Raw genomic sequence first — 13,546 nt, 5'->3', positions numbered from 1 at the left:
TATCTGGGGAAAAAAAACCCGGATTTCTGGGGAAAAACTTCGAATTTTGGGGATTTATTTGGTTAAAAAAACCCGATTAAAATAACCAGGAGATCGCGGGTTCGAATCCCGCCGCTGCCTTTTACCCCGCACCCCCATTTTTTGGGGGGACCACCCCCATTTTTGGGGGGACGCTTTTTTTTTTTTTTTTTTTTTTTTTTATGGACACAAACACGCGATTCCGAAAGGAACAAACCCTTTATTTTAAATTTTTTAATTTTTTTTTTTGGAGGGTTGGGATGTAGAACTTCCTTTTTTTTTTTTTTTTTTAATATATATATATATATATATTTTTTTTTTTCGGGAGGAGAAATTGGGGGTCTCTCCGTGGATTTTGGGGGGGATTTTTGGGGGGTTTTTGGGGGGTTTCAGGCGATGATCAGGTGGGTTTCGGGGGACACCCCACACGCCACTTTGTGCCTCTCGAAGAGCTCCTGCAGCCGCCGCACGTAGAGCCCGTGGTAGTGGGCGACCAAATCGGGCGAGGGGCGAGGAACCCTCGGCACCTCCAGGGGGGACCCCACTGCCCCCAAAAAACGCGGAGGGGTTGGGTCAGAACCCCAAAAAAATCCCTAAACCCTCCCCTAAAAAAATCGGAATTTTCCAATCCCTCCCCGAGGCGAAAAACGCGAATGGAAAAAATAAAAAAATTTCACCAAAAATGGCGAAATTCGAGTGAAAACTCCAAAAAAAAAAAAATTTCATCCCGAAGTTGAGGATGCGGCCCCAGGAAATCCCAAAATTTCTCCCCGAATTCTGAAAAATTCCCTCAGTTCTTTTTTTTTTTTTTTTTTTTCCGAAATTTCAGATCCCCCCAAAACTCCCCCGATTTTCGTCGTTGCCCTCCCCCCAAATTCATCCCCGCACCCCAAAATTCCCCCAAATCCCCCCTAAACCCCTCCCTGACCCCAAAATCCTCCCCACACCCCAAAATTCCCCCCAACCCCCCCCAAATCCCTCCCTGACCCCAAAATCTCCCCCAAATTCCCCAAAATCTCCCCAAAATCCCCCCAAACCCCTCCCCACACCCCAAAATTTCCCCCAATTCCCCCTCACACCCCAAAATCTCCCCAAAACTCCCCAAAATCTCTCCCAAATCCCCCCCAAACCCCTCCTCACACCCCAAAATCCCCCCTTACATCTCCCCAAATTCCCCCAAATCCCCCCTAAACCCCTCCCTGACCCCAAAATCCTCCCCACACCCCAAAATTCCCCCCAAAACTCCCCAAAATCTCCCCCAAATCCCCCCCAAACCCCTCCCCACACCCCAAATCTCCCCCAAATCCCCCCAAATTCCCCAAAATCTTCCCAAACCCCTCCCAACACCCCCAAATCCCCCAATTTTTCTCCCAAATCCCCCCAAAATCCCCCCCAAAATCCTCCCCAAACCCCTCCCCACACCCCCAAATCCCCCCCAAAAACGCCCCAAAATCCCCCCCAAACCCCTCCCTGACCCCAAAACTCCCCCAAAATCCCCCCCAAACCCCTCCCCACACCCCCAAATCCCCCCCAAATCCCCCAATTTTTCTCCCAAATCCCCCCAAACCCCTCCCCACACCCCCAAAATCCCCCCCAGACTCACCCACCACGGTGAGGGGCACGCGGAAGGGCAGGAAGGGGAGCCCCCCCCGGCCCCAGAAGATGCAGGGGGCGAACCCCAAAATCGCCTTGAGGCGCCTCTGGAGGCGCCGCAGCCGCGAGCCCTCGGCCAGGGGGGGCTGCCGGAACGCGTCCTGCTCCCCAAAAACGTACACGGGCACCAGGGGACACCTGCGGCCACGGGGAGCGCCCCCAAAATCCGGGGGGGCAGGGGGGGGCTGGGATCGGAGCCCCGAGATGGCAGCGACCCCTCCCCACCCTGAACCCCGAAATCCGAGCGGGGAAAGCACCCGGAATTGTGTCCCGGGAGCCCCGAAATTTGGAACTGGAGCCCTAAAATTTGGAACTGGACCCCAAAATTTGGCACTGGACTCTCCAAATTGTGTCCCGGGGGCCCAAAATTTGACACTGGACCCCAAAATTTGACACTGGATCCCCCCCAATTGTGCCCCTGAACCCCCCAAATTCTGGAACTGGACCCCAAAATTTGACTGGAACCCCCAAAATTGTGTCCCTGGACCCCAAATTGTGTCCCGGGAGCCCAAAATTTGGCACTGGACCCCAAAATTTGGCACTGGATCCCAAATTGTGTCCCTGGAGCCCAAAATTTGGCACTGAACCCCCCAAATTCTGTCCCTGGAGCACAAATTTTGACACTGGACTCTCCAAATTGTGTCCCTGGATCCCAAATTGTGTCCCTGGACCCCAAAATTTGGCACTGGATCCCAAATTTGTGTCCCTGGACCCCAAAATTTGGCACTGGACCCCCCAAATTGTGTCCCTGGACCCCTGAATTGTTTCCCTGAACCCCAAAATTGTGTTCCTGGAGCCCAAATTTTGGCACTGGATCTCCCCCAGAATTGGCCCCTGGACAGCAGTTTGTCCCAGTGGACCCCAAAATTTGCTCCCCAACCCCGAAATTGTCCCAAAAAAATCCCTCCACGACCCCAAAACTCGCCCCAAATTGTACCCATGACACGGGGACATCCTGGAGTCCCCAAAACCACCCCAAAACTACTCCAGGACCCCCCAAAACTCCCAAACTGCCCCAAAACTGCCCCACAGCCACCCCCGACCCCCCCCCAACTCACCCCAAAACCGCCCCAAATCATCCTAAAACTACTTCAGGACCCCCCAAAACCCCAAACCTGCCCCAAAATCACCCCTAAAACATTTCCAAATCACCCCAAAACCGCCCTAAAACCTCCCAAAAACCGCCTCAAAACCACCCGAAATCACCCCAAAACCGCCCCAAATCCCCTCAAATCATCCTAAAACTACTCCAGGACCCCCAAACCTGCCCCAAAATCACCCCTAAAACATTTCCAAATCATCCCAAAACCGCCCTAAAACCTCCCAAAAACCGCCTCAAATCATCCCAAAACCGCCCCAAAACAGCCCCAAATCACCCCACAAGTCCCCCAAAACCACCCCAAATCGGCCCCAAATCACCACAAATCACCCCAAAACCGCCCCAAATCATCCTAAAACTACTCCAGGACCCCCAAAACCCCCAAACCTGCCCCAAAATCACCCCTAAAACATTTCCAAATCATCCCAAAACCTCCCTAAAACCTCCCAAAAACCGCCTCAAAACCACCCGAAATCACCCCAAAACCGCCCCAAAACCACCCCCAAATCCCTCAAATTTCCCCAAAATCACCTCAAATCATCCCGAAACTACTCCAGGACCCCCAAAACTGCCCCAAAATCACCCCTAAACATTTCCAAACCACCCCAAAACTGCCCCAAATCAACCCAAAATCACCCTAAAACCGCCTCAAAACCACCCCAAATCACCCCAAAATCCCTCAAATTTTCCCAAAATCCCCCCAAAATCCCCCCAAATCCCCCCCCAGGCCTCACCCGTGTCTCAGGGCCAGGCGCACGAAGCCCCTCCGCTGGCCCAGGGTCACTCGGTGACATCCCGGGGTCCCCTCGAGCGCCTCGGCCGCGCCCCCCACCATGATGAGCAGCGCCTGCGACTCCTTGGCCAGAACGGCGTCCAGACAGCGCTGGCTGACCGGGCACAGCCCTAAAACCCCAAAATCCCCCAAAATCACCCCAAAAAATTATAAATCCTGCAAAAAACCCGGTGAAAAAAGACAAAACCAAACCCTAAAAACCCCAAAATCCCCCCAAAAGAGACCCCAAAACTCCCAAATGAGACCCTAAAAACCCCAAAATTCCCCAAATCAGAGCCCAGACAGCGCTGGCTGAGCGGGCACAGCCCTAAAAATAAAGGGGTCAGGGCACCCCCAAATCCCAAAATACAAAAATCCCACAAAAAATCCCAAATCCTGGAAAAAAAACCCGGTGAAAAAAGACAAAACCAGACCCTAAAAACCCCAAAATCCCCCCAAATCGGACCCCAAAACTCCCAAATCAGACCCTAAAAAACCCCAAATTCCCCCAAATCGCACCCCAGACAGCGCTGGCTGACCGGGCACAGCCCTAAAACCCCAAAATCCCCCAAATCACCCCAAAAATTTATAAATCCTGCAAAAAACCCGGTGAAAAAAGACAAAACCAGACCCTAAAAACGCCAAAATCCCCCCAAAAGAGACCCCAAAACTCCCAAATCAGACCCTAAAAACCCCAAAACTCCCCCAAACAGGAGCCCAGACAGCGCTGGCTGACCGGGCACAGCCCTAAAACCCCAAAATCCCCCCAAAATCACCCCAAAAAATTATAAATCCTGCAAAAAACCCGGTGAAAAAAGACAAAACCAAACCCTAAAACCCCCCAAAAGAGACCCTAAAAACCCCAAAATTCCCCCAAATCAGAGCCCAGACAGCGCTGGCTGAGCGGGCACAGCCCTAAAAATAACGGGGTCAGGGCACCCCCAAATCCCAAAATACAAAAATCCCCCAAAAAATCCCAAATCCTGGAAAAAAAAACCCGGTGAAAAAAGACAAAACCAGACCCTAAAAACCCAAAAATCCCCCCAAAAGAGACCCCAAAACTCCCAAACCGGCCCCAAACAGCGCTGGTTCAAAGGGAAAAACCCTAAAAATAACGGGGTCAGGGCACCCCCAAATCCCAAAATACAAAAATCCCACAAAAAATCCCAAATCCTGCAAAAAAACCCGGTGAAAAAAGAATAAATCAGACCCCAAAATCCCCCATAAATCACCCCAAAAAAAACCCCAAAAAACCCCCAAATTGTCCCCAAAAATCCCCCATAAATCACCCCCAAATCCTCCATAAACCCCCCAAAAACTGCAAAAAAACCCCCATAAATTAGAAAAAAAACCCCAAAAACCCAAAAATCCCCAATAAAACCCCAAATCCCCCATTACACCCCAAACCCTCCCAATTTCTCCCAAATTTCCCTCGCAACATCCCAAAAATTCCCCCGTAAACTGCCCCAAAATCCCTCATAAACCACCCGAAAAAAACCCCAAAAAATCCCAAAAAAATCCCAAAAAAATCCCCCCCAAAATCCCAAAAATCCCCCCAAAATCCCCCAAAAAAATCCCCAAAAAATCCCCCCCAAAATTCCCAAATGCTCCCCAATAACCCCCAAATCCCTCCCAAAACTCTCCCGAATCCTCCATAAACCACCTAAAAATCCAATAAACCACTCCAAAAAAATGCCAAAAAATCGCCAAAAAATCCCAAAAAAATCGCCAAAAAATCCCCCCAAAAAACCCCAAAATAAAATAAAAAAAAATCCCAAAGAAATGCCCCAAAAAATAAAAAAATCCCCCAAAAATTCCAAAAAAAATTCCCAAAAAAATTCCCAAAAAATTCCCAAAAAATTCCAAAAAAAATTCCCAAAAAAAATCCCCAAAAAATCCCAAAAAATTCCCAAAAAAATTCCCAAAAAATTCCCAAAAAAATCCCCAAAAAACCCCCCGAAAATTCCCAAAAAATCCCCCCAAAAATTCCCAAAAAATTCCCAAAAAATCCCAAAAAATTCCCCCAATCCCCCAATCCCCCTCACCGGCGGCCATGGCGTATTCCCGGTACAGGGGCAGCCGGAAGAGCCCCTCAAATACCCAAAAAACCACCCCCAAAAATACCCCAAAAAATCCCAAAAAAATCCCAAAAAATCCTTAAAAAATCCAAAAAACCCCACAAAAATTCCCACAAAAAAATCCCCAAAAAATCCCAAAAAATTCCCCAAAATCCCAACCCCCCCCTCACCGGCGGCCATGGCGTATTCCCGGTACAGGGGCAGCCGGAAGAGCCCCTCAAATACCCCCATAACCCACCCCAAAAATACCCAAAAAAATCCCAAAAAATCCTTAAAAAATCCCAAAAAATCCCAAAAAATCCCAAAAAAACCCCCCAATCCCGCTCACCGGCGGCCATGGCGTATTCCCGGTACAGGGGCAGCCGGAAGAGCCCCTCGAGCGCGGCCAGGCTGGGCCGCAGTCCCGGGCACGGCCCCGATTCCCCCCCAGCTTTGGGGGTCCCGGCCGCCCCCCGGCCCCCGGTGACGAAAGCGCCGAAAATTCCAATGCAGGAAATGCCGTGAGGGTGAGCGGGAAACACATAGGAACGGCCTGGGGACAGGGGACACTCCCGGACAACCTGGGGACAATGGGGACACACTGGGGACAATGGGGACAGCAATGGGGACATTGGGGACAATGCAGGAAATGCCGTGAGGGTGAGCGGGAAACACATAGGAACGGCCTGGGGACAGGGGACACTCCCGGACAACCTGGGGACAGCAATGGGGACACCATGGGGACATTGGGGACACACTGGGGACATTGGGGACAATGCAGGAAATGCCGTGAGGGTGAGCGGGGAACACATAGGAACGGCCTGGGGACAGGGGACACTCCCGGACAACCTGGGGACATTGGGGACACCATGGGGACACTGGGGACACTCCCGGACAACCTGGGGACAATGGGGACACATTGGGGACAGCAATGGGGACACCATTGGGGACAGGGGACACTCCCGGACAACCTGGGGACAGCAACGGGGACAATGGGGACAGCATTGGGGACACATTGGGGACATTGGGGACAGCAATGGGGACATTGGGGACAGCAACGGGGGACAGGGGACACTCCCGGACAACCTGGGGACATTGGGGACAGCAATGGGGACAGCAATGGGGACATTGGGGACACAATGGGGACAGCAATGGGGGACAGGGGACACTCCCGGACAACCTGGGGACATTGGGGACATTGGGGACAGGGGACACTCCCGGACAACCTGGGGACATTGGGGACATTGGGGACACAATGGGGACAATGCAGGAAATGCCGTGAGGGTGAGCGGGAAACACATAGGAACGGCCTGGGGACAGGGGACACTCCCGGACAACCTGGGGACATTGGGGACACATTGGGGACATTGGGGACAGCAATGGGGACATTGGGGACAGCAACGGGGGACAGGGGACACTCCCGGACAACCTGGGGACAGCAATGGGGACACCATTGGGGACATTGGGGACACTCCCGGACAACCTGGGGACAGCAATGGGGACAACATTGGGGGACATTGGGGACACTCCCGGACAACCTGGGGACAATGGGGTACATTGGGGACACCATTGGGGACAGGGGACACTCCCGGACAACCTGGGGACACATTGGGGACACAATGGGGACAGCATTGGGGGACAGGGGACACTCCCGGACAACCTGGGGACAACATTGGGGACACATTGGGGACATTGGGGACACTCCCGGACAACCTGGGGACAACATTGGGGACACATTGGGGACACTCCCGGACAACCTGGGGACATTGGGGACACAATGGGGACACCATTGGGGGACAGGGGACACTCCCGGACAACCTGGGGACAGCAATGGGGACACATTGGGGACATTGGGGACAGCAATGGGGACAGCAATAGGGACATTGGGGACAGCATTGGGGACAGCATTGGGGACAGTGGGGACAGCAATGGGGACATTGGGGACACCATGGGGACATTGGGGACAATGCAGGAAATGCTGTGAGGGTGAGCGGGGAACACAGGAACGACCCGGGGACATTGGGGACAATGGGGGACATCACTGGGGACGACATTGGGGACACCACTGGGGACAGGGGACAGCAATGGGGACATTGGGGACACCATTGGGGACATTGGGGGCAGCACTGGGGACATCATTGGGGAGATTTAGGACATTGGGGGGACAATGGGGACACTGGGAGACAGTGGGGACATTGAGGACAGAGGGGACATCATTGGGGACACTGGGAGGATTTGGGGACACTGGGGGACTGGGGATATTGAGGGACATTGGGGGAATTGGGGACACTGGGGACAGCATTGGGGACATTTGGGGACACTGGGGGACAGTGGGAGAATTGGGGACATTTGGGGACATTTGGGGACGTTACCGTGATGGGGAAATAGTCACAGAAATGGTCCCAGATGCGCCAGTTCCGGAGCCAGTCCCAGTGCCGGGGCCCTGGGGACACCCGGGGGACATTGGGGACACCCGGGGGACATTGGGGACACCCGGGGGACACAGGCACAGGGTCCTCAATGTCCCCAACCCCCTGCGTCACCCCATGTGTGTCCCCAATGTCCCCACGCCCGTCCGTCTGTCCCCGTGTCTGCCCCCAATGTCCCCGTGTCTGTCAGTCTGTCCCCAATGTCCCCAGTGTCCGTCTGTCAGTCTGTCCCCGTGTCCCCAATGTCTCCGTGTCTGTCCCCACCTCTCTGGTGGCCGCCCCAGTCCCAGAGCCACCACCCCCCGTGTCTGTCAGCCTGTCCCCAATGTCCCCAGTGTCCCCAATGTCTGTCTGTCCCCAATGTCCCCGTGTCTGTCAGTCTGTCCCCAATGTCCCAATGTCCCCGTGTCTGTCCCTGTGTCCCCAATCTGTCCCCACCTCTCTGGTGGCCGCCCCAGTCCCAGAGCCACCACCCCCCGTGTCTGTCTGTCCCCAATGTCTGTCTGTCCCCCATGTCCCCGTGTCCCCCCCATGTCCCCATGTCCATCTGTCTGTCCCAGTGTCCCCAGTGTGTCCCCACCTCTCTGGTGGCCGTCCCAGTCCCAGAGCCACCACCCCCCGTAGGTCACGGCCAGGAGCCAGAAGCGCGTCCGCAGCAGCAGCAGCAGCGCCAGCACCGCGCCCGGCCCTAATTAACACCCTCATTAGCGCTAATTAACGCTCGTCAACCTCATTGTCCTCATTATCCCCCCCCCCCCCCCGTTAATTGCCACCCCGTTAATTGGCTCCCCGTTAATTGCGCCCTCCCCACTAAGGGTTAATTTCTTCCCCCCTCCAATATTTAATTCCCCATTAATTAGCTCCCCACGGGGTAATTGTTCTCCTGTCCCCGTTAATTACCGCCATTAATTGCTCCATTCGCGGTTAATTAACCCCCGTTAATTGCACCCCGTTAATTGCCCCCTCAACCTTTAACCCCACCAAGCCACTCTCCCTTCCCCATTAATTAACCCCCAATCATTAATCCCCCCAATTAATTACACCTCCATGGTTTTAACCCCCACTCTAAAGGGTTAATTACCTGTCCCGGGGGTTAATTACCCTCCAACCCTTAATTACCCCCGTTAATTACCCCCCCGTTAATTGCCCCTCAACCTTTAACCCCACCAAGCCACTCTCCCTTCCCCATTAATTAACCCCCAATCATTAATCCCCCCAATTAATTCCCCCTCCATGATTTAAACGCCTTCTCTAAAGGGTTAATTACCTGTCCTAGGCGTTAATTACTTGTTCCAGGGGTTAATTACCCCCGTTAATTACCCCCCCCGCTAATTGCCCCCTCAACCTTTAACCCGACCCAGTCACTCTCCCTTCTCCATTAATTAACCCCCAATCATTAATCCCCCCAATTAATTCCCCCTCCACGGTTTTAACCCCCTCTCCAAAGGGTTAATTACCTGTCCCAGGGGTTAATTACTTGTCCCAGGGGTTAATTACCCCCGTTAATTACCCCCCCGTTAATTGCCCCTCAACCTTTAACCCCACCAAGCCACTCTCCCTTCCCCATTAATTACCTCTCACTCATTAATCCCCCCAATTAATTCCCCCCTCCACGTTTTTAACCCCCTCTCCAAAGGATTAATTACTTGTCCCAGGGGTTAATTACCCCCCAGCCCTAAATTACCCCCGTTAATTACCCCTCCGTTAATTGCCCCTCAACCTTTAACCCCACCAAGCCACTCTCCCATCCCCATTAATTAACCCCCAATCATTAATCCCCCCAATTAATTCCCCCTCCACGGTTTAAACCCCTTTCTCCAAAGGGTTAATTTCCCGTCCCAGGGGTTAATTACTCCCTCACCCTTAATTACCCCCGTTAATTACCCCCCCGTTAATTGCCCCCTCAACCTTTAACCCCACCAAGCCACTCTCCCTTCCCCATTAATTAACCCCCAATCATTAATCCCCCCAATTAATTACCCCCACGGGGTTTTAACCCCCTCTCTAAAGGGTTAATTACTTGTCCCAGGGGTTAATTACCCCCGTTAATTACCCCCCCCGCTAATTGCCCCCTCAACCTTTAACCCGACCCAGTCACTCTCCCTTCCCCATTAATTAACCCCCCATCATTAATCTCCCCAATTAATTCCCCCTCCATGGTTTTAACCCCCTCTCCAAAGGGTTAATTACCTGTCCCGGGGGTTAATTACTCCCTCACCCTTAATTACCCCAGTTAATTACCCCCCGTTAATTACCCCCTCAACCTTTAACCCCACCAAGCCACTCTCCCTTCCCCATTAATTAACCCCCAATCATTAATCCCCCCAATTAATTACCCCCACGGGGTTTTAACCCCCTCTCTAAAGGATTAATTACTTGTCCCAGGGGTTAATTACCCCCCAGCCCTTAATTATCCCCGTTAATTACCCCTCCGTTAATTGCCCCTTCAACCTTTAACCCCACCAAGCCACTCTCCCTTCCCCATTAATTAACCCCCAATCATTAATCCCCCCAATTAATTCCCCCTCCACGGTTTAAACCCCTTTCTCCAAAGGGTTAATTACCTGTCCCGGGGGTTAATTACCCTCCAACCCTTAATTACCCGCGTTAATTACCGAGGAAGAGGAAGGTCAGCATCCATTGCAGCACGCTCAGCGCCTGCAGCGCGGAACGCAAAGATTCCCCCATCCCTGCGCTGGGAGGGGGGGAACAAAATTGAGGTGACACCACCCGGGGGGTCCCAGACCCTTGGGGGGATCCCCAAAAATCCCCCCCAAAAAATTTGGGGACCCCCCCAAAATCGATCCCGAACTCCCCGAACCTTCCGTGGCCGCCGCGTCCCGGGCCGGGCCGGACTTTGCCCCAGGGGCGGGGGAAGGAGCGGGTGCGGCTGGGGGGGGGGGGGGGGAGGGGAAAAAAAGGGGGGGGGAAGGGGGAAAAAAAGGGGGGACCCCCCTCGGAGAAACCCCCAAAAATTCCTGGGGACCCCCCCGAGATGGGACAGCCCAAAAAAAACCCCGAAAAAAAAGGTGCGGGTTTGGGAAAAATAGAGGAAATGGTCACTAAAATTCACTAAAATTCACCCAAAATTCACTGAAATTCACCCAAAATTCATCAAAATCACCCAAAATCACCCCAAGTTTTAATTGGGAATTTCCCCCAAAATGAAACAACCCCAAAAAAAAAACCCGAAAAAAAGTGTTTGGGAAAAATAGAGGAAATGGTCACTAAAATTCACTAAAATTGACCCAAAATTCACTAAAATTCACCAAAATTCACTAAAATTCACTAAAATTGACCCAAAATTCACTCAAAATTCACCCAAAATTCACCGAAATCACCCCAAGTTTTCTTGGGAATTTCCCCCAAAATGAAACAACCCAAAAAAAACCCCGAAAGAAAAGGTGCGGGTTTGGGAAAAATAGAGTATAGAGGAAATGTTCAATAAAATCCGCTAAAATTCACTAAAATTCACCCAAAATTCACCGAAATCACCCAAAATTCCCGCAAATTTTCCTGGGAATTTGCCCCAAAATGAAACAACCCCAAAAAAGGGTTTGGGTTTGGGAAAAAGAGCGAAAATATTCACTAAAATTCACCCAAAATTCACCCAAAATTCACTAAAATTCACTAAAATTCACTAAAATCACCCAAAATTCCCTCAAATTTTCCTTGGAATTTCCCCCAAAACGAAACACCCGAAAAAAAAAAAAACCCAAATGAAGGGTCTGGGTTTGAAAAAAATAGCGAGAAAAGGGGGGGGAAAAAAATCGAAATGTGGGGGTTGGAAATGAGGGGAAAAATGGGAGTGAAAAATTTTGGGGTTCCCTCATTTCACAAAATTCCTGTAAAATCCTAAAATCCCACGCAAATCCAACAAAATTCACCAGAATTCACTAAAATAGCCCCCAAAAAATTCCTTTAAAACTCGCAAAATCTCTGTAAAGTTCAAATTCCCCTCAAAATCCATCAAAATCCCCCAAATTCCTCAAAATTCCCCTAAAATGTCCCAAAATCCACGAAAATCCCTCAAAATTTACCCAAATTCCCCCAAAATCCCCCAAAATTCCCCAAATTCTTCAAAATTCCGCAAAATTCTCCCAAATTTCCCAAAATTCCCTAAAAATTCCCCAAATTTCCCAGTTTCCCTTAAAATTTCTCCAAAATTCCCCCAAATTCCCCAAAATCCTCCAAAATTCCCTAAAAATCCCCCAAATTTCCCAAATTCCCTCAAAATTCCCCCAAATTCCCCAAAATTCTCCCAAAATCCCCCCCAAAACCCCCCAAATTCCCCCAATATCCCCAAAATTCCCCCAAAAATTTCCCAAAAATTCCCAAAATTCCCCCCAAAATCCCCCAAATTTCCCAAATTCCCCCAAAATTCTCCAAAAATTCCCCCAATTCCCCAAAATCCCCCAAATTTTTATCCTCCAAACCCTCCCAGGAGCCCAAAATGATCCCAGGACCCCAAAACCGCCCAAATTCTCCCCAAATCCGGACCCCAAAGGGATCCCCCAAACTTTCCGACCTCCTCCCCGCACCCCAAAATCCCCTAAAAAAAAATGAAATAAAATAGAATAGAATAGAATAAAATAAAATAGAATAGAATAAAATGATATAATATAAAATAAAATAAAAATAAAATAAAATGGAATAAAATAAAATAAAATAAAAGTAAAATAAAATAAAATAAAATGGAATAAAATAAAATAGAATAAAATAAAATAAAATGGAATAAAATAGAATAAAATAGAATAAAATTAAAATAAAATAAAATAAAATAAAATAAAAGTAAAATAAAATAAAATAAAATAAAATGGAATAAAATAAAATAAAATAAAATGGAATAAAATAAAATAAAATAAAATAAAATAAAATAAAATAAAATAAAATAAAATAAAATAAAATAAAATAAAATAAAATAAAATAAAACAAAATAAAACAAAATATCCCCAAATTCTCAGGACAAGCCTCGATCCAAACCCATTTATTGGGGCACGGAACTTCTGGGAGCCACACGGAATTTTTGGGGTGCCCGAGGAGGTTTTTGGGGGTTCAGAAAAAAAAAAAAAAACGAATTCAGGATTTTTCCCTGATTTTTTGGGGGTTTTTTTTGTTTGTTTTTTGGAAATTTTTTGTCTGTTTTTGGGGGGTTTTTTGTGTTTTTTTGGGATTTTTTGGGGTGGTTTTTTTTTTTGTTTTTTTTTGTTTGTTTGTTTGGTTGGTTTGGGGTTTTTTAATTTTGTTTTGTTTTGTTTGGTTTGGTTTTGTTTTTTTGTTGTTGTTTTTTCCCTGAACTTTGGAGTTTTTCCCCTAAATTTTCTTCCATAAATTTTTGGGTTGGATTCTCTTCCCTGAATTTTTGAAGTTCTTGCCTAATTTTGGGGGGTAATTTTGGTTGGGTTTTTTTTTTTTTTTTCCCCCCAAATTTTGAGGTGTTTTGGGGTTTTTTTTCCCCCAAATTTTGAGGTGTTTTGGGTTTTTTTTTTTTTTTCCCCTGAATTTTTAGGCGATTTTC

At 49.5% G+C, this 13,546-nt stretch overlaps 1 protein-coding gene across 1 annotated transcript; it reads right to left on the bottom strand.

Annotated features, from left to right (window-relative positions):
* Positions 1 to 407: 407 nt before the first annotated feature.
* On the bottom strand, positions 408 to 10,716 carry LOC106864621 (2-acylglycerol O-acyltransferase 3-like). The gene is made up of 7 exons (XM_088155229.1): positions 10,644 to 10,716; positions 8,609 to 8,716; positions 7,972 to 8,042; positions 5,949 to 6,180; positions 3,505 to 3,673; positions 1,622 to 1,809; positions 408 to 562 (listed from the first exon to the last, which is right to left on the bottom strand). Exons 1-7 carry the CDS (start codon positions 10,714 to 10,716, stop codon positions 408 to 410), a joined length of 996 nt encoding a protein of 331 aa, XP_088011355.1.
* Between the last annotated feature and the right edge of the window lie 2,830 nt (positions 10,717 to 13,546).

This window comes from Sturnus vulgaris, chromosome 36 (assembly GCF_052056855.1).
Source record: "Sturnus vulgaris isolate bStuVul1 chromosome 36, bStuVul1.hap1, whole genome shotgun sequence".
NCBI classification, from domain to species: Eukaryota; Metazoa; Chordata; class Aves; order Passeriformes; family Sturnidae; genus Sturnus; species Sturnus vulgaris.
The sequence above is the reverse complement of the archived record's forward strand: the minus strand, read 5'-3'. Positions and strand labels throughout refer to the sequence as shown.